Source organism: Psittacula echo, assembly GCF_963264785.1.
Source record: "Psittacula echo genome assembly, chromosome: 8".
In the NCBI taxonomy this organism is placed as follows: domain Eukaryota; kingdom Metazoa; phylum Chordata; class Aves; order Psittaciformes; family Psittacidae; genus Psittacula; species Psittacula echo.
Genome location: NC_137744.1, coordinates 14,484,734 through 14,509,454, shown reverse-complemented (window position 1 = coordinate 14,509,454; position 24,721 = coordinate 14,484,734). Strand labels below are relative to the sequence as shown.

At 40.1% G+C, this 24,721-nt stretch overlaps 1 protein-coding gene across 2 annotated transcripts; it reads right to left on the bottom strand.

The window, feature by feature from the left end:
* Positions 1-4,200: 4,200 nt before the first annotated feature.
* Positions 4,201-24,584, bottom strand: LONRF3 (LON peptidase N-terminal domain and ring finger 3). 2 transcript variants are annotated; one of them, XM_080624578.1, is made up of 12 exons: positions 23,845-24,584; positions 22,728-22,846; positions 22,048-22,170; positions 19,715-19,870; positions 18,042-18,285; positions 17,268-17,358; positions 14,161-14,275; positions 13,621-13,742; positions 12,818-12,976; positions 11,630-11,792; positions 10,642-10,791; positions 4,201-9,919 (listed from the first exon to the last, which is right to left on the bottom strand). In XM_080624578.1, exons 1-12 carry the CDS (start codon positions 24,476-24,478, stop codon positions 9,761-9,763), a joined length of 2,235 nt encoding a protein of 744 aa, XP_080480704.1. In that variant the 5' UTR covers positions 24,479-24,584; the 3' UTR covers positions 4,201-9,760. The 2 variants fall into 2 exon arrangements, with proteins under 2 accessions (XP_080480704.1, XP_080480705.1); XM_080624579.1 differs by lacking the exon at positions 19,715-19,870.
* Positions 24,585-24,721: the final 137 nt, after the last annotated feature.

Here is a 24,721-nt window from a genome sequence, read left to right as displayed (position 1 = left end):
TGCAAAAATGTATGCCTCTTGGTCCTTTTTTCTGTAGCGCAGTATAAATCTCATGAAGTCTCAGCCTTGTTATGTGTGTGTGGGGATGTATTCTTCTTTTAAGGGTGCTTTTGTGCTTGCTTAAAGAGTCATTAGTAGCACTAGAAAATAACTAATTGAATGCCAAAGAAGTGAGCAACAAAAAGTGTGGCAGGGGATTCTGCAAACTCCTTGTTCATGGAGGCAGCCTTCATAAACAGGTTTGAAAACAAAACAGGAATGCTGTGAAAAGATGATGTCTGAAAAGACGTAGTTTCCTCCTTGTAACACATCTGTTTTTTCCCTCCTGATGAACGTTGGGCATGTTAGGAGTACTGAGACTGCTGGTGACAACATTAGCTTCCTACAGAGCAACCGAGATTTAAGTGGAGTGTAACATCACCTCTGCACTTCGGGAATGAGTCATTTTGCTTATTAATTCTCTCACTTTCGTCTCTCCCTCCTGTTCTTCTCTCCATCACTTTATAACCAGACTTATTTGGAACTCTTGTAAGACAAACACCATTTCTCCTTGGCAGGAGGGAAATAAAATAGCATACTTAACATGGTTATATAACATACTGCTACACATGCCTAAAATGAGGTCATTTTGATTAATATATTTATCTGTTGTGCAGCTGTAACAGGAGATCTAATTGTGATTGAAAGAGCACTATTTTATTTAGTCTCTTTGTGATAGTGTTCAGTTTTTGTAACTAAAATCCCCAAACTTGATAGGAGTTATTTGTCAGTTAATGCCATGATTTGTGCCAGTGGCTGTGGTCCTAGCCCTCCAAACCTTGACAAGTCTTTATAGTGCGAAAACACAACTTCCTTTCTCTCTTCTTTTTCATCTTTCTCTGTCAGAACTTAGGTAAGGATTCTGCAAATTATATTTATTAGAAGTAACTGAGTAACATATACACAGAAGTAGGAAAGAGAACAGAGGCAAACTGTGGAATTCCTTAAAGTTGAAAATGTTGCTGGATGATGGAGAAAGTAAAAATACAAGAGAGGAATGATAAAGCCAGTTAAAGTGGGCTGGGTGAAAACGCTGAGCAGCATGCTGCAAATGGCTCTAGTATCATCTGCAGGAATGAGAGAACCGGTAGGATCTGCTTTTGGAATACAAGCAGATGTATTTTTCTTTTGGGATGTTGAACTGCCATTCTTCAAAGTTCTGACGCATCCGGTTCTATTTTGGTTTGATGACTCCTAACTAGACACGTTAGGCGGCTGCTGCTCAGAAGCCAGCATTTAAAAACACTGTGTTTTTCTGTTCTACTCTTTCTGGCAAAAAGCTCGTTATTCAAGTGCTTGCTCTAACCTTTAGTTACCCTGGTTGCATAACTGGAAAGCAGCATCCCACCATGCACTTCTGTGACCCAGTTGTGCCTTTCCAGTAGTGACTTTATGAGTTATGAAAGGTGTGTTTGCCACATTGCTACAGAAACATTTACTCTACTGACCCTGATTTCCTAAATATTATATAGTCATCATTCACTGAAGAGTAAAAAACAATGTAAAAGCGTGTGAAAAAAAACCCTAATTCCGCTATGTTGAAAATCCCTGTGTATGCTCTTTAGCCTTGATAGTGCTTGGGCTTCTCATTGATAAAAAATACTTGTAGAAACTGCTTTTACATCATTAATGCTTCAGTAATCTTTCAAAATTAATTTTAGATGGTACATTCAGTACTAATAATCACAGTACAAATCATTGACTCATCCAAGGAAGAGCCTGAATAACAATTGCTTTGTTAAACTAACTTACAGTCTAAATTGTGATGTTCAGCATTCACATTTTCTAGACTGTCTGCAGACTTGCTAAAATTCTTCCACATTATTGTCGTCTATTATTGCGTATTCTACTCAGGCTAAAACCTCCATGTGGATGAATTTCTTATATAGAGAAAACTATCTATTACTAGCATTACTTTTGCAAAATCTTTCTGTAGCTCATAGAAAACACAAAAAAAAGCATGTGCTTGGTTTTCTTTTCCATCACATAATACAGCATAAGTCAGTTATATAAAGAAAGTCACTTACATAAATAGCTTAATTCTCCTTTCAGTTATGGCATTATAAATCAAGAGCAGCTCTACTGAAACAAAAGATGTTAAACTGGCATAAAACCGGTACTGACAGCCTGTGCAGGCTTTCATTATATAGATTCTTTCAGCTAGTAATTTTTGTGCTTTAACAACTTGAAAGCCATCCTGTCATAAGAGGTAAACTGGTCAGTGTGTGGCAGCAGCAGGCTAGTCTTCATAGCAAATCTTGCTCTTTATGTCAGTGCTCTGTTTTTCAGGTAGCCTCTGAATATTAATTTTTTGTATCAATCTACAGTTTATCTGAGTACTTAAAACCATAACTTTTCCAGTAAAGAAGTCCTGATGATGGTACTGTTTACTAGTAAGCATGACTTAATCTGTTCTTCTATTGTGTAGCTTTTGGAGAACTTGGTATTAGTGACTGCTGATAAAGATCTGTTTGAAAATTAGAAATACATTGTAAAAACCCCAAGGCCAGCCTGGCAATAGTTTAGTGATGCAGTTTCTGTTCTTCCTTTATCTGTACATGTGGCCAAGAGGATGATGACTAGTATACCTTACATTGTTATTGATTGAAAGTATAATGGATTAGAGTCCAGTCGATCCATGACTCCTATAGCAGAGGCTAAATAACTGTTAAATCAACAATCCAGCTACATCTTTTGAAGATAAAAATGTTGCCGTACCTTCCACTCACTTATAGAGAACCACAGAACATTAAGAGATGCTCCAGGGGTTTGTGGCATCTCATTTGCAGAATAAAACGCATATTGCAGCTGAATGACAAAATCCTCAAAGCTGTGGCAGGTCATGGGGCATGGCCTTCCATTTGCTCAGTGGGACACAGTCCTGAAGCGATTCCCAGTGAAAGCTGGTGCAGGTTCTCATGTCAGGGAACTATACTGGGAAGTAAAGACTGACTGGAATAAGTAGTTTCCCTTGAACTGCTTTACTTGATAAGAGATCATTAGCAGTTTTGGATGATCATTTGAATATGAAGCATTATGTAAGTGTAGATGACTTTAGAATATTTCAAATATCATTTGAATAAATCTGTGTAGGTACACTGTTATAAAACCAGAACACAGCGAGAAAGTAGTTGGGAAATAGTTTGTTATCCTTGATGTGGTTTGAATTTTCTCTGCTTCATACTGCACCTAACCACCACTTTTTTATAACTATTCTTAAAGCTCTCAAAACTAAAATAATGACTTAAAAGGAATAGTTTAAATCAACATGTTCCCAAGCAGGGCTTCAGTTTTGACTATTTACTATTTCCTGATGGAAAAGTACTTCAACCAAAACACTTCCTCTACTCGGATGCAAATGCATTTTGTTACAGAAAACAGCAGTCTTGACATAATTAGTTGTTGGCTTACTATATACAGCCTTATCCTGTGCCCTGGATTCTAAAATAAATATAGGGCCTGAACAAGCTTACATAAGAGACTAGCAAGCCAATCTCTGCTATCAGAGGTGGTGGGGACTCAGGCAGCAAGTGACAAGCATGCCACATCTTGCTTAAATGACAAAGCAGAAGGAGCAGCCTGTACATATGTAACTTTGAAAAATGTTGGCAACTCTCACGTATTTTTTGTAGAATAAGAGTCACTCCTCTCAGTATTTGGTTTATGAATAAAACTATTCTCTAGTTTTTTCTGTAAAGTTAAGGACTTTGAAAATCCTATGGCGCTTCCTGTTAAGGGGGCTTCACTGAAAATAGTCCTTTCATCACCTCCCAGATGCAGCTTAAATGTGGCTAAGATTCAGTCTTGCCTAAGACTATAAATGAGAAGGTTATAGTTTTAAATCACTGAAACCTATCAAGCAAACAGCAGTGCATGAGAGGTACCAAAGCCCAGAGAAGTGTATGGCAGCCAGGCTCTCTTCAGTTCCCATTGTTCTTACTTTACTACAGCAGAGAGGAAAAAAGAAAAGCACTTGATGTCCTTTACAAATTATGAGGTTTAGACAGCTTCATTTCTAGGGTTTGGTTCCCTCATGTCAAGAGTTGTGTGCGACTGCAGTACCTAGAATTTGTTCTTTCTTCCCTTATCTAACACACCTAAATAAAATCAGCTCACGTGTAGTTTGTTCAGCGCTGCCGTTCTGTTACGCGAGCCAAAGAGTAAAGAACACAACAATTTTAATCAGCAAACAACTGTCCACACAGACTTTGTTGGTACAACATCAGTACAATACAGCTACAAACACGTACAGGGTCTTTGGACTATGATTTTTTTAAAATATATTTTATATGACAACATGAACAAATTTGGAAAAAAAACATTACTTCAACCTTATGTAGAGGTAGCTGAACAGCGCTCTGTTCAGTGATATACGAGTATAACTTAAGTTTCATTTCAAGTTCATTACAGTGCACAAAAGGATGTTTTACAAACAAATGGAATATACAAGTCCACAAAACTTTTTATTTCAAATGGCTTGATAGATCTGGCACTCTTGTAACCACATAGCTTGATGGAATTAAGTTGGACAAGTATATGGTTCCAAATTAAGACATCTTACACAGATAGTCTTTTGCTCCTCATTTTTGTACTTCTCCTGTTCCTCACCAGGGAATTATAGAAGCTTTTATGTTGGTTTTGCTACACTTCTGCTCTGTAAACCTTTGTTCTGCAAATTGAATGTAAAGACTTAAAGGTGCATGTGTTTATAAAATATATGGCTATGATTCTATTACAAAGCTCAAGAATGGCAATAACAGAATACAGGCACTTCTATGTGAGGGTTACTTTAGACCTTATGAAACTCTGACATTAGTAAGCACTTCACATGATACCTGCATGAGTAAGTAACGTAGTAGTTCAGTTTTGGTTATCCACCATTTTAATCCTAAACAGATTAGTTTCTTACACCCAGACGCTATTTATTTAGCAAAGTGACTCTGCTGAAACTACCATTTTTCTGTAGTGATGCTAAACTATGTACTGCACCAGTTACAAGTTAGGTTGTGAAGCTGACAAATTAAATGAGAACTAAGCAGGGGTTGAAAAGAGTGGCTGAGTTCATCTGATGTAGGACTTGAGAGAATGGGGAGCACTGCCCTTCATGGGGTTTTATGCACGAAAATCCTCTAGTTACTTCACACTTGTTTTTAATAAGAGTTTGTGAACACGTTCTCCATTCCTAAACACTGCATTTAAATAACTCCTGTCTTTCATTCATTTAAATGCCAGCAAAACTTCAGCACCAAGTAGAAATCAGTAAAAGGAAGAATTTTCACAATGAGAGCAATCAGCTATGGGAATTACCTCTCCAGGGAAGTGGCAGATACCCCAACATGAGATACCTTTAAGACTGGGCTGGAACATCTTGTCTAGACCATGCTTTTGCCAAGAAAGGTTGGATCAGATGATCCTTGAGGTCCCTTCCAACCTGGGATTCTATGATTCTATGAAAAGCCCATCTAAACAAAACATTTTAAAGCTCGCTCTTTACCATACAGATTAAGCCAGACCTGCTACATCCAAATCCACATGTTGGGTTTGTAGGGTTTTTGTTTTGGATTAAGAAACCCATGTTTCAGGTGTTCCGTTAGTAAGCAGGTCATACAGGACAGAAGGATAAACCAAGGAATAGGTCAGTCATTCACTGTGACAGCTGGTGTCTCTTATTGCTACAAGGTAGTGGAAGATACCAGCACTTAAAATGAAAACAAAAGTAAGAGGATTTTCTACAAGTAAGACCAGAATATCTCTTAAGACTTAGAATGATAATGGCCTATCACACCATTACATCATTTCATTATTAAAACCTACAAAATTCCTTCCCAAGAAGCCAGTGCTTTACTTAGGCCCTCACAACAAAGACTGATCAACACTTGTGGTCACACAAGAAATGCAACTTTGAGTCATTTTTTGAGTCATTTTTTCTTTCTTTTAAACAGATGAGCAAGACTGGGTTTGGTAGCTCAAAAAATGTGAGAAGCTTAAACAAAATACGACCCCAATTAGTATTTCATCTGATCAATGCTGTTTCTATAAGTGAAGGTACTTTTAAATTTGTTTAGCTGCTTATTCATTCTTATAATCAATGTAATTTACATCTATGTACTGATTCAGACAACTGAAAAAAAAAAATCAGCAATCCTGTGGCATAACTAGATTTTTTGGGGGTTTAAACCTCATTACTGGAACTTTGTCTCAACTCACTGAAGGCAAAGGCTGTTCTTTATGCACCTTTCCCTGGACAGGTTTGTGTTCTCTAGCAAATCTGTTTTTTAATTCTGATGGAATTTGCAGGCTTTAGCCATTAATCCGAGATGTGTGGCCACAGAGCAGTCCTAGACAGAATCCCACTGAATATGTACAGATGAACTTTCTTGACGTGTTTGATTTGTTGTGCATATGCAGATCAACTGTATGCATTATATGCAGTAGGTCCAGTGTTTCCAGGTTGCAACCCATGTGCTGGGTATTTATGATACAGGGCATGTACGCGAGTTTCTGCTTAGGAAATTATGGCATTTTTAGTGAAGGCTAATAGAGAAGACAATACACACTTTTAAAATCAAGGATTCTTTCCATGCAAATTTCTAAATCAACAAAATAGGCAGAATATATGTATGTAGAAGATGCAGCACACAGAGGAAAAGAACAATGACATCAGTGAGAAAACTGTTTAAAATAGACATCTGAAGTCTTTTTCTCACAGATAGGAGTAACAGAAAGCTTTTTCCTATGGGAGCAATGTGGGCCCCTTATGTTATGTAATAATACATAATGGATTAAGGAAGAATTGTATTTAATGCAGCTCCACTTCCAAACAAGTAGAAATCACTTTGTTACTGACTTCTGAAGACAAATGCTGTAGTAGGTGTCAGCCACCATACACTTGTTTTTGTTCAGAACATGTAGAATCATAGAATTAACTAGCTTGGAAAAGACCTTTAAGATAGTGAGGTCCAACCTTCACCCCAGCACTGCCAAGTCTACCACTAAACCATGTCACTAAGGGCCTCATCTACACAGTTTCTGAACACTTCCATGGACAGTGATTCCACCACTGCCCTGGGCAGCCTGTTCCAGTGCCTGAACACCCTTTCAGTGAAGGAATTTTTCCTAATATCCAGTCTTAAGATCCCCTGGTGCAGCTTGAGGCTGTTTCCTCTTGTCCTATCACTTGTTGAGTGGTAAGGTCTCCCCATGAGCCTTCTCCAGACTAAACCACTCCCAGTTCCTTCAGGCATTCCTCATCACAGTTGTGCTCCAGGCCCTTCACCAGCTCTATTGCCCTTATCTGGACTCACTCCAGCACCTCAGTGTCTCTCTTGTAGTGAGGGGCCCGGAACTGAACACAGGATTTGAGGTGCAGCCTCACCAGTGCTGAGTACAGGGGAATGATCACTGCTCTGGCCCTGCTGACCACACTAGTGCTGATACAAGCCAGGGTGCTGTTGGCCGCCGTGGCACGAGCTAGGTCATGTTCAGTTCCATCAATCAGCACTGCCAGATCCTTCTCCCCCAAGCAGCTTTCCAGCCACTCTTCCCCAAGCCTGGAGCATTGTGGGGTTGTTGCAGCCCAAATGCAGGACCTGGCATTTTGCCTTGTTAAACCTCAAAAATAGCTGCATGTATTTCTATACATTGTTTACAGAGAAGCTTGTAAAGTACCACCTATGGAAGAAGTGCAGCAGTCTAGCAGTATGGAATGGAAATAAGTTGTAGCCTTTCTAGAGTAGCTCAATGCAAATACAGGATATGTATTCCATTTGCATCACAAGGCTGAAACATGTTTGTCTTCCATTCCTTTCTTTGGTACCCTTGTTGAAAAGTTCTATAGAATAGGGGGAACAAAGGTAGTTTTATGAAAACTTAACAGCATGGAAATTATTTTTAACTAATAAATATTTCTGATGATGTGACTGACATTAAATTCTACTGCATTTTTTCATAGAGGCATGGAATGGCAGAGTGCTTTCCTGGGTAAAATAAAGACATTTGTAGCATTCTGTAACATTCTCAATTCAATCTATTTTTGCCACTGAAAAGGAAAACAGTAGCTTAGAACAAAAGGCCCAGTTCTGCTCACATTGAAATCAGTGAGAAGCCAAAAGTCAGATGGAGGCAAGATCAGTCCCAGAAAGTGGTACGCTGAAAGCAATAAAAGCAGCAAAACAAGTATATGAACTATTGATTTAAAACAGAACAAAAATCAAACCCAAGATGCTTCCTGTTCTCATTTCTGCTCTATTTTTACCTTCTTTATAGCTAGAAGTAATCGCACTAAAATTCACTTGTTTTCCTTGAGAGCTAATTATTAGCAACACTACCCAATCTCTTAAGAGAAAAGCAGTGGCTGGGTAGAGGTTTGAAGCTAACAGAAACCTGAAGATTGGGGTGAAATAAATAGCATTTATTACAACATATTCCTTCTCGTGACAAAAAACTGCCCTCTGAGTCCTACAGTTCAAAATAACTCCCCCCACCCACCACACAGACACACTCCAAAGCCAAATCCCACCAAACAATTCTGAGAAATAAAACTGATGTTAACAGCAAGAGTTGGAAAAAAAATTAAAAATTAAAAAATAAAATTAAAAATAAATTATGTAGTAGCCTACAGTGAAATGATACCAATAGCTTCCAGTTTTCTTTAGGAGAAGCCACTTCCCATATATTGTGACTCTTTCTTCACAGCTGTTTGTAGCCATTATCCATTCTTCAAGAGAGAATTCAGACATAAATTTAACTCCAAGTTATTCTCTGTTCTGTGAAAATTCAGGGATAGATCCTCCTGCCACCACTCTGGCAAATCCCCACTGACATCAACTGATCAAGACTTGAATATTCTCAAGCACTTGAATATTCGTGCTTAAGGTTAAGCATGTGCTTGACTGTTTTGTGATACCAGGAACCCAGTGGCAAGCGTAGGATCAAGATCCAACAACTGTGCCTGAAACACCTCACACATAATCTGTGTATTCAAAGACTTTATGGCAGGCTGTTTCAAGGGAAAAAAAATCCTTCTTAAGCTACAGTAGAACTGGGGGTAAGTAGAAAAACATTCATTATTTGAACACAAATATCTGAAAAATTATCAAAGTAGTTGCTTGTGTACTGCTAGAATCTTCGTTTTGCCCCAGTCATAAATACAGGGTAAAAACACTATAAATAAATAGAGCAGCTCACTTTCCTTTAGAGAATGAACACATAAATAATATACATTTTGAAACAAAAAAATCATATTGCAAAAATAAATTATCAAACGGAAGTTGTGAACATTATTTTACACAATGTTATATAAAACCTGAACCATTTGGAAATAAAAGACTTTGCAGTTCACTGAAATAATGCATTAACATTATTATTTCTGCTTCACATTAAACTGCACAGTTTATCCTTTATCCACTAAAAAACCAAAAAAATAAATAAAAAACCCTTAAGCTTTTTAAAAGGTTTATGGCAAACAAGATCACTTTTTGTTCTATCACATTTGTTATTAATTTAGCAGTGCAGTGATTGAGTAATCATCTCAGAGTTCCAAATGGAAACTATTGAAGTATCCATAAACATCCCTTGCTCTTTATAATTCATTTTCTTTCACACTGAAGCTTGAAACATCCTGACACTCAAATCTGTAAGACATTATTGCAGTTAGATGAAGTTACAAGAGACAGTCTACAGTCAAGTACTGTGGGAGACTTCACAGCTCTCCTTCTCACCATCACCGTGATCTTGTACGAGACATGAATGTAAGGACACGTCTGATGCCATTCAAGCGGTCTTTGAGGGATTTCATGGCAAGGAAAGGGAGCTGAGCTCTGTTCTCAAGTGGAAGGACAGCTAGGACCCACCAGCACCATGCTGGCCCATTAGGATTAGCCTGTGGTAAGGGTGGGGTGGGAAGAGGGAAACAAAAAAAGAGATTAGGATGCACAGAGATGGTTAGGTCTTGTTTTAATGTGGAAAACACAGTATTTTGATAGCAATGTAGCAAACAGATAATTTCTTTGCCAACCTAATGGCCTGTGATTACAGGTTGGCTTGAAACAAATTACAACTAAGTAGCACCTTTCCTAAAAATAGGATGTTGAAGACAAAAGCTATTTCTATCTATCTGCATTTCTATTTCTAGCAATAGTTTATAGGTTAGGCCTTCTAGAGTTTTTTTTAATGTATTTTGTTCCCATGTTATTATTGACCCAGTTCCTCTTCATGCTTTATGACACTACTGTAATTTACTTTCTCTTATAATCTGTTATTTTAGGATCCCTACTATTTGCAGTCCTTGAACAAAGTTTCCTCTTGCCTGTTTTCTCTCAGTCATGTAATTGGGGAAATGGAGTAGGCAAAAAGGCATTTAAGTCTCCTGGAATTAATAAAGTCAGGTCAGTATTCTCAGGAAGTTACCAACATTAAATATGAACATTTTGTTCACAACTGTGGTACCATTGGTGCTTGGCAACATACCATAGATACTTAGCTTATGCAGGATAAATGAAAAGTATTCATATTTTCATCTTAAAACACAATACCTCCCTAGTTTATCAGATATCCCTGCTATTTCTGTCTCTAAAAGTTACAAAAGCCACTGATTCTGGGTACCTGTGGGTCAGGATCTTTAGCTGGCATTGGACCAAAATGACTGAGAATTCGACTTTTGAGTGCTTGCTTGAGGGAGTTAAACCACAGATATGCCTGATCATAGACAGAATCATGGAGAACAAGTAATGCAGCATATTCTTGTCCTTGCACCTGAAACAAGTAAAGAGAAGAGGAGGGTTACTTTTGGTTCAGCCTGCATGTTGGGGAAGGCACAACACTGATTTCTAGGAATTTCTGGGGTGGATAGGGGAAAGGAAAAGAAAGAAAAATAATGCCAAGAGTTCTGGGATGAATCCAAATAGCTAGGCTGGTGTCCCCCATCCTGCTTCCTCCCCACTTCCCTACCATCAAATCCTTCACTTTCTTACCCTATAGTCTAAACCAAAGATACCTATTTGCAGAACAAGCACTTTCTTAATTGCTACGTAAAAACCACTTTACATAAACATCACAGTACACAGAAGATTATGCAAAGCTTTGTGTTTTTAATATTAGCAGCTCCTCAGAGTAGACATTTTATCTTCCCATTGTACACTAAAGCTCATACTTCACTCACAATACTCTGACTGACTACAGTCATTTTTTTTAAGAAAGAATTAATGTAAGTAATTTTGAAGGTGTAGTGGACCCAATCCTGCTCCGTCTATATGAATAGGAGTTTTCTAATCAGCTTCCATGCAAATAGAGGCAGGTTCTCCTGATCCCCTTATAAACCACAGTTATTATGTCTACGAGAGAGGTTAAGTCTCATCCTGGATTCATGTAATTCTGTTTTCTGCTAAAAACCTCCAGGGAAAACACTCTCAGTATATGGGCAGTGTGTGTGCATGCTTGCGGTAACTCTTATGTTTCCCATATTTAACCATGAGCAGCTAGTAAATACCAGAAATTTGTTTTACTATAAACTGTTCTACAAAAGTAAGAACTCACTGAAAACACATGCTTAAATTTCACATGTAATAGAGCTTAAATGAAATATTTCATTTACCGTTTGATCCTCAATGTACTCAATATCAGCTGTGTTATAGCCATCACGCTGGCTGTGCTGTATCACCTTAAATCTCCTTTTGCCGATGCTGTCTACAACAGAGCGACCATCAGCAAAGAATTCCACATTTCTTATCTCCAGAATGCAGCCATAATCTGCAAACCTATTGAAATCAGAACAAAAGCAAGTAAACAAGTCTTATTCTCCCCACCCTTAGCTCCACAGAACTGCCATACAGCCAGTCCCCACCACAAAGGTATTTACCAGTGTCAGCTCATTTCTATTGTTCCTAGTACCGACCTGCTGCAGTTCAAATTATTTCACAATTGTTTTCAAAACTATCAGGAAGATTCAGGCTGTCTAATCTGATTAACACTAACTGCATGTTGTGGAATACAGGGAACATCTTATAAAACTGAAAGTTATACAGCTTCAACACACTTTCTCTATAATCCTGATACGTTCAATTTGTGAAAAACAAGTGCAGTTCAGAATACTAAAATTGTGGAAGGACTATAAAATCTATAAAGAAAAATGTTCTCTCACAATTTCAGATTTGACTTTGTAGAGGTGTGTTTTGTGTACCTCAGACTTTTTATGGCATATACATACCCTGAAGGTATACACCATAAGGGAAGGAAAGCAGAACAGAGACAGGCATTGATCTTTCAAATTACTTAAGACTGATTGTAAATGGCTCAACATAAATGCTCAGCCAGTCCTTATGAAGGTCCTGTTGTACATCTGCAGCTTCTGCTATATTCAGAACAGTGAGGATATAAATGTATCCCAATAGCTTAGCTGTTCTTTTCATAATTTTAAAAAACCTTAACCCTACCAAACACCTTAATGCCCTTTCCATTTGATTTCTCGTGCCAAAGCACCCAACAGATTTCAAAACAGTAGAAAATACACTTCACTTCTCATGTATTACAAGAGATCTGCAGCTCAACTTTGTACAATATGTGTTACAAGAAAATTGGGCAGTCATATTAGTCAGAATCTAAGTATTCAAGAGAGAAACTTAAGTCTTCTCCATGTCTCTAACTGGCATGATTAAGAAGAAGCTTTCTCTACTGGAAAACCATCACATATATTACAGCCATTGACTTTTCTGCACCTCTCAAAAGAGACTTGCTCCACACTAAGTAGGGTGCATCACACAGTCCAAGCACGCAGCTCACTCACCCTTTTACAGGGTCACTGATGCACATCCCAAACTGTTTGGTGCCAGTCTCCATGCACCTTCGAATCATCAGGCGATAACATGGCTCAAAGATGTGCAAAGGGCATGGGACTGTGGGATAAGCCATTGTGCAGACAAATATGGGAACATTCTTGTTTAGGCTATAAAAAAGGACAAATCAGATAAGACATTTACCAAACTACTGATAAGGTATAAAATACATTTTATGCAATAACATATTGTTTAAAATTATGATATCTTTAAATAGAGATTAGAACATCTTTAGAATAAAATTCTTAATGCAGTAAGTACAAACTAAAATTATTTTTCCCACTAATCGAGTAGATAGTATGGAAAGTGATATACCACTTACTAGCAGAAGAGTTTTTAATTATGCTTTCTGGTTTTCCCAGTGAAAGAATAAATGCATCTGTATTATTGCTTTTGTTTACTGTATTTTCCTTAATCCCATTTCTTGTCTGCCTAGTACATTCCAACCCCCAGCGTGTGAGACTTCCATTTATCTTCTCACTCTGTAGTTTTGTGGAGGCCACTGAAAGCAACCACATGCTTTGTACTTTGTTTACTTCTGGATTCCTTCTCTTTATTGTTCAGCACAGACTCAGTTTTTATGGTAACTCAAAGCACAATTTCACCTGGACCCTGGTTCTTTTTGAAATGGCATAATACCAAGAAAGAAGCTCCTTTGTCAGCATCTTAACTTGGGTTCTACAGTAGCAGCAGCCATCCCCCAGTTAACAGCAGTAGTATTAGAGATTGGAATTTACATAAATGGATTACATACTTGGAAAGCTCTGCTATTTCCTCTTCATAAATCTTTCTTCTTTCAGTGAGTTCCTCTGGAAGATATTTAGCTATTAACTCCTCCATTAATACTGTTTTACAGTATTTCCTCATAGCCAAGCACTGCAGAAAACACACACACAAGCACTTAGAGATAACGTGTGGCATTTCGAGTGTATGTATGGTGCCTATGCACAAGGTAGTCATCTGTTAGCTCCATTTCCTTATGTCTATAGCAAATCAAATTGATCTTTTAAGCTTACACTGCTACTGAAGACTTGTTTATTGAACTATTCCCTACGTTATGGGCATTTTCTGAGGAAATCTGAGAAGTAAAAATACCTACAGATTTTCTAAGAACAGGTGTGGCCCTAAGGCTTGAGCAGGGGAGACTATTCCATGCTTTGTAAGTCATAAGAGCATTTAAAGTCAAATTGTTATATTTCTTTCTAGTTAGGAAATATCAGAGGTTTCTGAAAGTGTCATTGATCCTATCCTGTCACCCTTGAATTTATGCTGAGAAAAATCCAAGCATCATTACCTCCGAAAGCCCTTCCTTGCACAGGGGACATTTTGGGTTGTGATCTAGGCATCTCTCAAGACATTTGAGACAGAAGGTGTGTCCACAAGGTGTAGTGACAGGTTCATAGAAGAGCCTGGATTGGAAAATCCAAGAACGAAACAATAATGTCACGTACCAAAACAAAGAAGCTGCTACCAAAAAAGCTGTATTCATTCTCTAATTTAACTACTCCAGGGATAAAGTTGTTCCTTGCTTTTCATTTCTTCAATCAACTCTTGAATTTACTCAGCTTATACTTTCTTAATGCTACCTGATGTTAAAAACAGCCCATGAACTCTGGTTTCAGTGAATATGAGAGAATATTGTCATTAGCTTCCAATAAGCCCGGATTTAATTTTCCTTTATGTGAGCGATAAGTAGAAGCAGAAGTCGGACCGTCTGACTTTTTCTAATGAAATTGAGCAATACTTGCACAACTATTACTGTGGAAATCATGTGATTACTCATATGTGTAGAGCTAAGTACAAAATAGCTATTTGCAGTAATAGCCCACATAAGTGATTGCAATAAACTATTATTGCCAACTCTAATATGGATTTGGAAAGCAGTTTCATTGCAATAGACAGGTTTTAACCTTCAAACAACTGCTTTTCTGGAGCATCAGTGATACTAGGCTCCTGTTTCATCTAAAAAAGTATTTCAATATATAAGACCAGGTCTTCAATGTATCATGGTATCTAATCTTTACCTATTTCAAGTACCTCTGTGACACTTATCTTCATATAAGGGTTTTTTACTTATTATGTTTATGTGCTAACTGAATGTGGTGTTTTCTTGCCAGTAAGTACCTTAAAGAGATGCAAATAATATGGACTTTTTTAATAGAAAATGTTTGAAACTAGGAAATAGATTGTTCAGCATATACTGTATTTTACAACATACTGGCTTTCAAGGTCTCAAATATTAGTCTAATTTTAAGTGAACTTGTAAGTTTACTGTAAAATATTACAGTTTATCAAAATAGCACACTGAGTCCTGTTACACATGTGGGTTTACCTATGTAGAATTTTACATTTATTAGCATCTATTACATGAGTGTAGTCAAGAACATAACTGGCTCCTAACAAGATTGCCAGTTTATATTGCAATTTGACTGTTTAATTGAAAATCCTTCGTAATTGTTTTATGAAGAGAAGCCTCACTGCACCAAGGCTCCCTTATTGCTTTCAACTGTAAAATACTGAATTCTACAATATGTTTCAGTAAGTACTGATTTGCACATGTAACTTAGTAGTCACTTATTGGATCCAAAATGTTAGCAGAAAGACAAGCAAGTCCTGTTGAAATGCGTGATTCTGCTCTAGGTCTCACAAAAGCCAGCAGCAGCTTCTTCCTAACACTCTAAAGGGACCTGGACCAAGGCTCCTGACTTGTGGAAAGAAACACCATACACCAAGATTTCTCATTACATCATTTAAGCTATTGTAACTGCAGAAACTAAATAATCACTTCTGCTGAGTAATGCTCCTTCATTCTTCCACCAGTGCATTGCTTTGAATATTACTTTTTATCTTCCGCTTGCTGCTGGAGCGAATGTAGATCAATAACATTTTAGCCACTGTCAGACAAATAGGTTAATAACAGCTCTTGCAGTTAATTGTGAATAGGTCAGTAGGTTACTAGGTAATTAGTCCAAAGTATCTTAGGATCCAAATCCCCAAAATACTTCTGAAGAACACAGCAGGAAACAATTATAATCAATCTGCATTAATAGCAAGGAAAAGATCTTGTGACACTTGCCTCAGCACAAGCCTTCATTATTGCAGCGATGTTACAAAGCTAACATCCTCCTAGATACAAGGTCTGTATTTGTGATTGCAATTACAGATCAGCATCGCCATCCTCTATATCGTAAGCTCAAAGATTGCCGATTCCCTAATTCCTTTACAAATGCATTGTAGTCTGGCTGTTTCTGATTTAACAGAAAATGCTTTGTTGACACAATGATCATAAACACACAGACTCATTAAATCAGCTAAGACTAATTGTGTGGCTTTCTGTTAAAGGAAAGTTTTGCTCTTAGCAGTATCAATTGTTTTGACAGCTATATAAACTCTTGGATCACTTTTCAGCTGTAAGCAGAGGGAGGGGGGCAGAGCCAATTTATTCCAAGCAGAAGCAAATCAAACACAATAGTTGTTTCAATTTGTCTGAGATAAATGGAAGATGTCCCCCTCTCCCTGATACGAACAACCAACCGAGCAACTCCACATTTCTCAAAGCACAGGCCTTCAGAAATAAATCCATGAAGAGGCTGTCTGCTATTAAGAATTTAAAATATAGTGCAAAACTAACCCAAACATGCATTATTGATAAATCTGGGTAATGAAAGCTACAAACCTAAGCGACACTCACTGCAGAAGTCAAGACCCCTGTGAAAAACCTTTCCAGTGTTTCCAGGTCAGTTAACAAAACCTCACATGTATATTTGCCAAAGTTAAAATGTGTTTTACAAACAAGTAGTAAATTAGATGTAGTTGACAACTCCTGGTTTTGTCAAGTCACTGCTGTCCCCAAGAATGACTGATGACTAGAAGAAGATATCATGAAGCAAATGGAGCGATGGCCTTGGTAAACAAAACAGCACATCTCTTAAGTAACAGAGGAAAAACACGCTCTTGTTTGCTTGCAAGATTCTCCTACTGCAATAGCAGCAACATGGTATTTTATATGCAAATGTGTAATATTCATTGGATGTGGTCTCTTCAGCTATTTTGAGGCTGTACAGATTCCAGAGGACAAACTGGTTTTGTGCACTATGTGTGTCAGTGGGTGGCCACGTGTAAGTGATGAGAGGAAATCTTTCAGAGACCTTCACTAACACGCATAACCCTCATGTGCCCTTTCCTAAATAATCACTAGCCTAGAAGAGATCAAGAAGTTCCTATTCATCACCAGTGTTGATGAACAGGTCTAGAAACGCATCACTGGAGTAGCAATTATAACAACAACTAATTTCGTGACAGAGGGAAAAATTACCAAGTAAACTAGAAAATCTCGAGGTCATAAAAGGGAAAGAGATACAGCTTAAAAGCTAAAGACATCCACGAGAAAACAACAGATACCTCATACATAGGGAGCAGTCCAAATCTGATGGATCCACAAATTCAAATGGAGTATGTTGTCCAGCACTATTTCCCTTAGTATCAACTGTATCTATCAGTAACAAAAAACATATTATAGTGTAATTGAGCAGAAGTAGGGTAAACACAGCAGTATTCTGTGTAACTACAAGCAGCAGCCAGTACTTAAATGTGTATTGTATACACTTGCAAGTTACTGAACCATTAAGCATCATTACAGTAATTTCTATGCAAAGCATCAAGTTCAGCCTTGGCACAAATCAGCATACCTTCCCTTAATTTTGGTGACATTATACCCACTTACAGAGGGCTGAATTTGGCCTTGCATTAACAATTAATGTCAAAACAGTTTTTTCATTGGTGTTGGAAGTGAGACACAGTCTTCTGTCCTACCATTGTAAACATATCCTACAGCATGAAAACAAGGCCAGATATCATCAACAAGCAATTCGTGCTTTTAAGAAAACTTTTTTCAGTGATCCAGAAAGTGCTAAGACCACGTGTGACACTCGTATTCCTTAAAAGATTCAGATCTCTAATGATGAACGAGCATCAGCAGACCCAAACTTCTTACCTGTTTTTAGACTATTTTTTGTTTTTAATGCACCCCAAAATTCCCCATGCTGCCCTGGTTAGACTAAAGGGAAAATGCACAAGCCAAAGTTTAGTTTGGACCCTCCTCCTCTAATTTGTATAACAGCAAAACTTCTACTGATTGCATGCCATGAAACTTACTCTGTAAGTAATCAAACATACCTTTCTTCATCACTTTGCAGGGGAGCTCAGCATTTCGCATCTCCTCCGAGCAGCACTTCCTTTTCAAGAGGCTGCACTTGTCAGAAATGAGAAAGGTAGATTCCGGCATGGAGGTGAGTTTGTTCTCCTCCTCCGAGCAGTCCTTTTTGCTCTCTGTAATTTGTACAGGCTTCCTCAAACTACCAGAAGTAGTTACGTTTGGTTCCTCTTGAATGGAAAAACCCTTTTTCTGTTCCACATTTACCTGCGTGAAGAGAGGTCTGACATTAGATTAGTCTTACAACAACTTGGTGAGGAAAAAACCCCGAACCTATTACAAGTCTTTAACATTATGGATCACCAGGAAGGACTTTGTAGGTCAAGAAGCAACAGTTTGAGAATTGTTGTCAGGGCCTGCTTTGAATGCAGGGGAGGAAAAAAAAAAGCAAACTCTGCTCTCCCCACCCATCCCAGCCCCACCATGGCACTGAGTATTTTCAGCCCTTATGTATGGCTTTATAGCTTGGTCATGAAACTTGATTCAGGCAGAAATGTGGCCAGATCTCAGGCTAAATATACGGTTATCACTTAACCTATGGGGAAATGCATATTGTGTATATCATAATGATGGTATGAACTATCAAAACCAACCAAAACAATGTCAATTTATTTTAAGGAAGCAGCATAAACACAAAATTTGTAACAGAAAAAAATGCACAGAGCTTCCTTTAGCAAGACAAATTTATTTTGCAAAGGCTAAAATGATGAGACTTCATCCTGTTAGGGCTACAGCACAATCTGGAGCAGCAATTATACAGGACATCCCCTATCAGCTTGTCACATCAACTCCCCAGGTGAACCCAAAAGTAGATACTGTGGACAGTGATCAGAAGCTGTGGCAATGTGTAACATGCAGAAAGATGAGTGACCTGTTCCTCAAATGACTTCATTAAGGGGTCATACAAAAGGATTTCTTGTCAGAATATCCTAATAGCCTTTCCAGAAGGCAAAGTCATTGAGTGTTCTTATCAGTCTCAACAAGGCTGCTCAAAACCTGCCATTTTTGTTTGTGAGGACTAGTGAAGTTTTCACCCACATATATATGCATATATGTGTATATGCCAAACCTATCCCCCAAGTTCAGATGTCAGTGAAGCAAAAGTGGTCCTTACAAACCCATGGATGCCAACCTCTACAGCCATTTACAGAACTATGGCTGTGAAACCAAACTTACAGAGCAGCTAATACACCTTATATGGCTTTAGAATAACCTCTAAGCAGTGTACAGAATCTGAATGCAGGATAGTTTTGTCACTGACATCCTCAGTTACAGTTGAAGTTGAAACCCCAGATTTTAGCGTTTCACAGCTTTGGAGGGTATCTCAATTCAGTCTTCAGAGGCCCTTTCCCACTACAAACTACTTGGAAGAGCTAAAGACAATTACAGGACTAGAACCCACTCAATTTTGGCATAAATTTTACCAGTACAACACCAGAAGACTTCTATTAAAGAAAAAGAAGTCAGATAAGGAGACTTCAGTAAGGCAACACTTTCTTGTAATCTTCTGAAACTCAGTAAAAATCTGAGAAAATGTATCCTCCTGTCTCCCATAGGTGAAAAAGGAGAGAAGGCTTCCCAATGTGAACATAAAACACACACGAATTAAGAACCACACATCAGACTTGGTTTTTACCTTGAGCAACCTCTGTAGGTTATGGCTGGTGCCTCCAGATCCCACTGAATTTAGGAGATTCCCCTTTAATCTAGAGTGATGTGACAACAGCTGCAGAATATCGGGTAAGTGTTCCTGAGCATTTCCCGGGATGAGTGAAAACAAACTAAGTAGAAGCTGTGATATAAAACAGAATACTTCACTGCTTAGTTCCTTCCTTGCAACCTCAAATGAAAAAGCAAGTAAGGGAAGAGCTGAAAGAAGCATCCTTGATTTTGTTAAAACCATTTAAAGAGCCCTTTAGACGAGGGTAAGAACAAAAAGTGCAAGAGCTAATGCAATATAGGCTGAACAGACAGCAAGAGACATTTTCAGAATTAAATAAGCCCATGAAGTTATTAACCATTCTGGGATGTGACACACATGCCTTTGTCCTCTTTGTCCTGCAGGTCATAAGCTCACCAGAAAATACTAACATCCATCTTAAACATGTTTTTTGCTGCACCTCAGAAGCTTTCACTGCGGTTTATTGGTACAGAGAGCACTCATCTCACAGGCTTAATCCAAGTTCAGTGAAGTAAACATCTCTGATACTGTAAATTGCAGCTATTTTTAATTCACTTACATGAGGATACAAGAAAATGTAGGCAGTAGAAAAACGCTACTTCTTCATTTGCTATCAGAAAATAAGTGCATTTGTTTTGAGTAGCACCTTGTAGCCAGTTGTATGGCATAGCTTATCAGATGATTGTTTAAGTAAAGAAGCAGTGCTGAATGGAAGATTTACACTCCCCAAACTACTTTCAACATACTAAGGTGATCCTGCTGATTCCTGAGGAAGCCACATGACAGCAAAGGTACCTTTTTAAAGCCAAAAAGGATTCCATAGGATCACACTGTGTCAAAACTAACATGAACAGTTAATACCAGCAGAAAATCACAGCTGCACACCAAGAATTCGGTAAAATGTAGCATGTCATTGTTATGCAAATGGCCTTGGAAGTGACCCAGTAGAACCATGGATGAACTCTGTCTGATGAGTGCACAAGTAATTCTTTCAGTCATAAAAAGCCTGGTTTTTCCTCAGAACCCCACTGCTCCGAAGTGAGGTGTCTCGGATAAGGCTATCTGGAGTCAGAAATTAGAAACACATTTGTTTGTTCCTGCTCTTTTTGCTCTAGTGCACAGGAACTCTCCCAGCGTGACTGTGAGAACAAACCATGACACAATGACAGTGAAAGACTGCATGGAACTCATCAGGAAAAAAACCCTACCAACCAAAACTCCCAAATATCAGTGACAAAGACCTCACAGGAGATGGAAATCTCAACCATATGCAAAAATGAGATAAAAATTTAATTGTACTACAGCCAGCCAGGCTATATTCTCTCTGTTTCCTTCATGAACAGTACTTTCCTGTAAGAATTCTAACGTGCTTTCAGAAAGCTTTATTTATTGCAGTACACAGAACCCTCAAAGTTCCTATCCCACCAGTGATGGAGATAAGCCTGAATGCACTGCCATAAAAGAAAATTCTGTACAAGGAAAGTAGAACTATCACATTTTATTACCATAAACTATCCCTGTGACACTGAGGCTTTTAGCTATGACAACAACAAAAAAAAACAGCTAAATGTCAAAACCACTGATTCACAGGAAATCAGAGATTTGAGGGGCTACAAAACAAAGTAGTCTTCACAAAAGCTGTTGGAGAATCCACACACCACATTTTAGGGTGTTACTGTAAAAGTCTCACTGCAGATCCATTTTGTTGCTTATTTAGCATTAATTATTAGCAATCTTTAAAAGCTATCTTAAAACAGCTCTTCTTTTGTTAACTGCTTCCTTTCCTGCCTCCTTCACACACTGATCCTGGGCGCAGTACAACTGGCAGTAGGAAAAGAGCTGCTGCTCCCAAGTGGAGTTTGAAGGGTGCTGCGTGTTGCATTCTGCCAGTCAATGGCCTGCTACAACATTCCACAGCAACCCCTCCTCTGCTGCACTCTGTCACTGGTGAGACATGGCTACGCTAGGAAACAGATTAAAAATCCAGCTCTAAAGAAACACAGCAGTCTGTGGGTGAGTTATTAACAAAATCAGTCTTACTTCAAATTTGGCAGTGCTAACACCATGAGTAACTGTTTCCACACAGTGTCTGCTGAGTCTATTTTCTTGCTACCTCTCTATCTTCAAGCAATACACAACTCAAATCTGAACAACAGTCTGGGTATGTGTCTCCATACAGCTCTTTGCAGTAATGAGAGAGAAGGGAAAAGAGAAGAAAGAAAATTATCCTGCTTTATGAAATGCCATTGAAAACAGGAACACAGCTCCAGATGATTTAAGGAACTCACCTTTTGTGCCTCAGACTTGGCAGTCTTGTTCCCAGTATCTAGAGCAAGGCAGAACAGAAACTCTCTTAAAGCTTCTTCTGTTTTCCCCAGATTAGCTAACGCTTGTCCTTTCCTTAGGTGACCCTGCAATGAAACACATCCATAGTTGCACCTTCTGTCATGAGAACATGCACTAAAACCAAGGTGAAGTTACAAAAGATCTTTCAAGAGAAGAAAAAGTTAGGCAGGGGAATCACTATAAACATCTCTTATACCAAGACACCACCAGTGCTTGGGGTTTTAACTCTCACCGGCAGAACTAGGATATTCTCTAACTCTTAAGTATGCTTCTCAGAGCGCTTGAGCCAAACCGATCTTGGAGAAATCTACTTCCCCAAATTAATCTCTTAAATTTATCATTACATCCTTATATAATGATATAAGCACAGCATGGCATTTTTGGAGAGTGCTCATGAACTTGAGATTCATGTAGGTCAAAGACAGTAGTCTCAGTTTATCCTCTAGGATTATCACTCTCTTCCTGCATCCCAGAAGTATCACAGCTGAATGCCTGCAAGTCACAGGAAGCCAAAAAGTGACAGGATGTAAAGCCTCACTCCAATCCAGCTGCCTGACCATTCTAACAGGTTTCTATCAGGGTCAAATCAAGGTTTTAAAGTACAGCTGGAGTCAGGACTTACTTTCAACCAGTATGGCTGGAGTCTGCACGCTGTTTCTGCATCATGAAGCGCATTTTCACAAGCTTTCAAAGTCGAGTTAATCTGGGACCGGTTGCTGTAGAGCAAGTGGTCATTTGGAGCTGTGAGAAACAGGAAAATAGGTTGATGGAATCAAGTTAAAAATCAGTTACATAAACTTTATTCCTTTTTGGGGGGTTCCAAGTTGTAAAAGCCTGCAAAATACAGTTTCTTTTTTTTAATAACTCCATACTAAATGAAAACTGGAAACATCTCTGGGTAACTCCAGACAAGACGTCAGCTATGCCTTATATAACTGCAGGGAACATTGCATAAATAAACCACGAGACGCTCACACAATAAATTACCAGCTCTGACTGAGGATCAGATGGGTGATAGAAACACACAAGAGACATTCCAATAGGAATGCTGTCCTGCTGTAGAGAGGAGTTTCACAATTTTTAGCATCAAAGTTTTCAAGTAATATGTGAGGATCTTTTCGTGCTAAAGCTCAACACACGAAAACAAGTGATAACTATAGGAATGGGATAATGCTATGACAGTGTGGGTGAAGCGATCTGCTGGTTACACACAGTGTGTTGTAGCATCAAGACACAGTGTGTACCAGATGAAGGCTGTACGCTCTTTCAGAACACTCATTTAAATCGAGCTCTTACCGGTAATACCTCGCCTTTAATTTCCACTTACTATGTGCTGGGTTATGGCTGTCTTTCCTCAAACTACATCAAAACGATCGCACCAGAACTTTTCCCCACACAGCCCCCGCGGCAGTTCACCGGTCATGGGCGGCCACGGGGAACCGCGTCCCAGCCGGGACCCTCCCCGTGCCCTGCGGCCGCTGCCCCCGGGCCCCTCCGGTTACACAACGGCCGGACCGCGGGCTCCGGCTTACGCAACCGCTGCTCTCCTGACCCAGTTCCACCACGGGCCGGGAAGCCCCTGCCCCTCCCGGGGCTCCCCCTGGCCTCCTCGCCGCCCGCCCGCCCAGCACCCGGCCCAGCACCGCGGAGACTCAGCGGGAGCGCGGCCCTGGCAGGAGGAAACTTGTCCCGGGGACCGCGTCCCCCGGAAGCCGGCGTCGGGCTGTGAGTACCGTTACCTAAGCTGACCGCTTCGTTGTACTTCTGCAGGGCGGCTTGCAGCTTCTTCTCCTTGTAGAGAAGGTTCCCTTCGTGCCTGAGCTGCGAAGCCTTCACTTGACAGGGAAACCACTTGGCCAGCAGGTTGCTGAGGATGACATTGACCCGCGGGAGCTGCCCGGGCGCCGCGCCGCCCTCCTCCTCCTTGCACAGGACGCAGCGGGACTCGGCCGCTCGGTCCCTCTCCAGGCACTTTTTGCAGAACGTGTGTCCGCAAGGCAAGGAAACGGGCTCGAAGAGGAAGCCCTGGCATTTGCGGCACCTGAAGACGTCCCACTCGCGGGGCTGTGGGGGGCCGCTCCCGGCGGCGGGCAGCCCCTCTTTAATCCGGACGCTCTGCGCCAGGCACTCCACCAGCTTCTCCAGCTGCTCGGCGCGCAGCTGCTGGTGCCGGGACGCCAGCTGGTACAGCGGCAGCGCTTCGTGCAGCCGCCCGCCGAACGCCAGCGCGTCGGCGCGCCCCAGCAGCACCTGCCACTCGGGCCCCAGGCCGCCGCCCGACAGCTCCAAGTTCTGCGCCTGCAGAGCCCCAGCCGCCAGCTGCAGCACCAGCGGCGGCTCCGGACGCTGCTGCGGCGGCAGGTGGGAGCCCATGGCCGCAGCGGCTTTAGCGGGGCGGGGCGGCGGGGCGCAGAGGGGGCGCGGGCGCGGCACTGCCCCACCGGCCCATGCTGCTGCCGCCCCGCGCCGGGAGCGCCCCGCGCCGCCGCCGCTTATATAAAGGCGGGCACGTGACGCCGGGCAGCGGCGCTCATTGGGCAGCGCCCGCAGGTTGTTACAAAACCAGGCGGTTTTGTAACGCACCCACAGCGGCCCCGGCCCCTCTCCTGGTCCGCT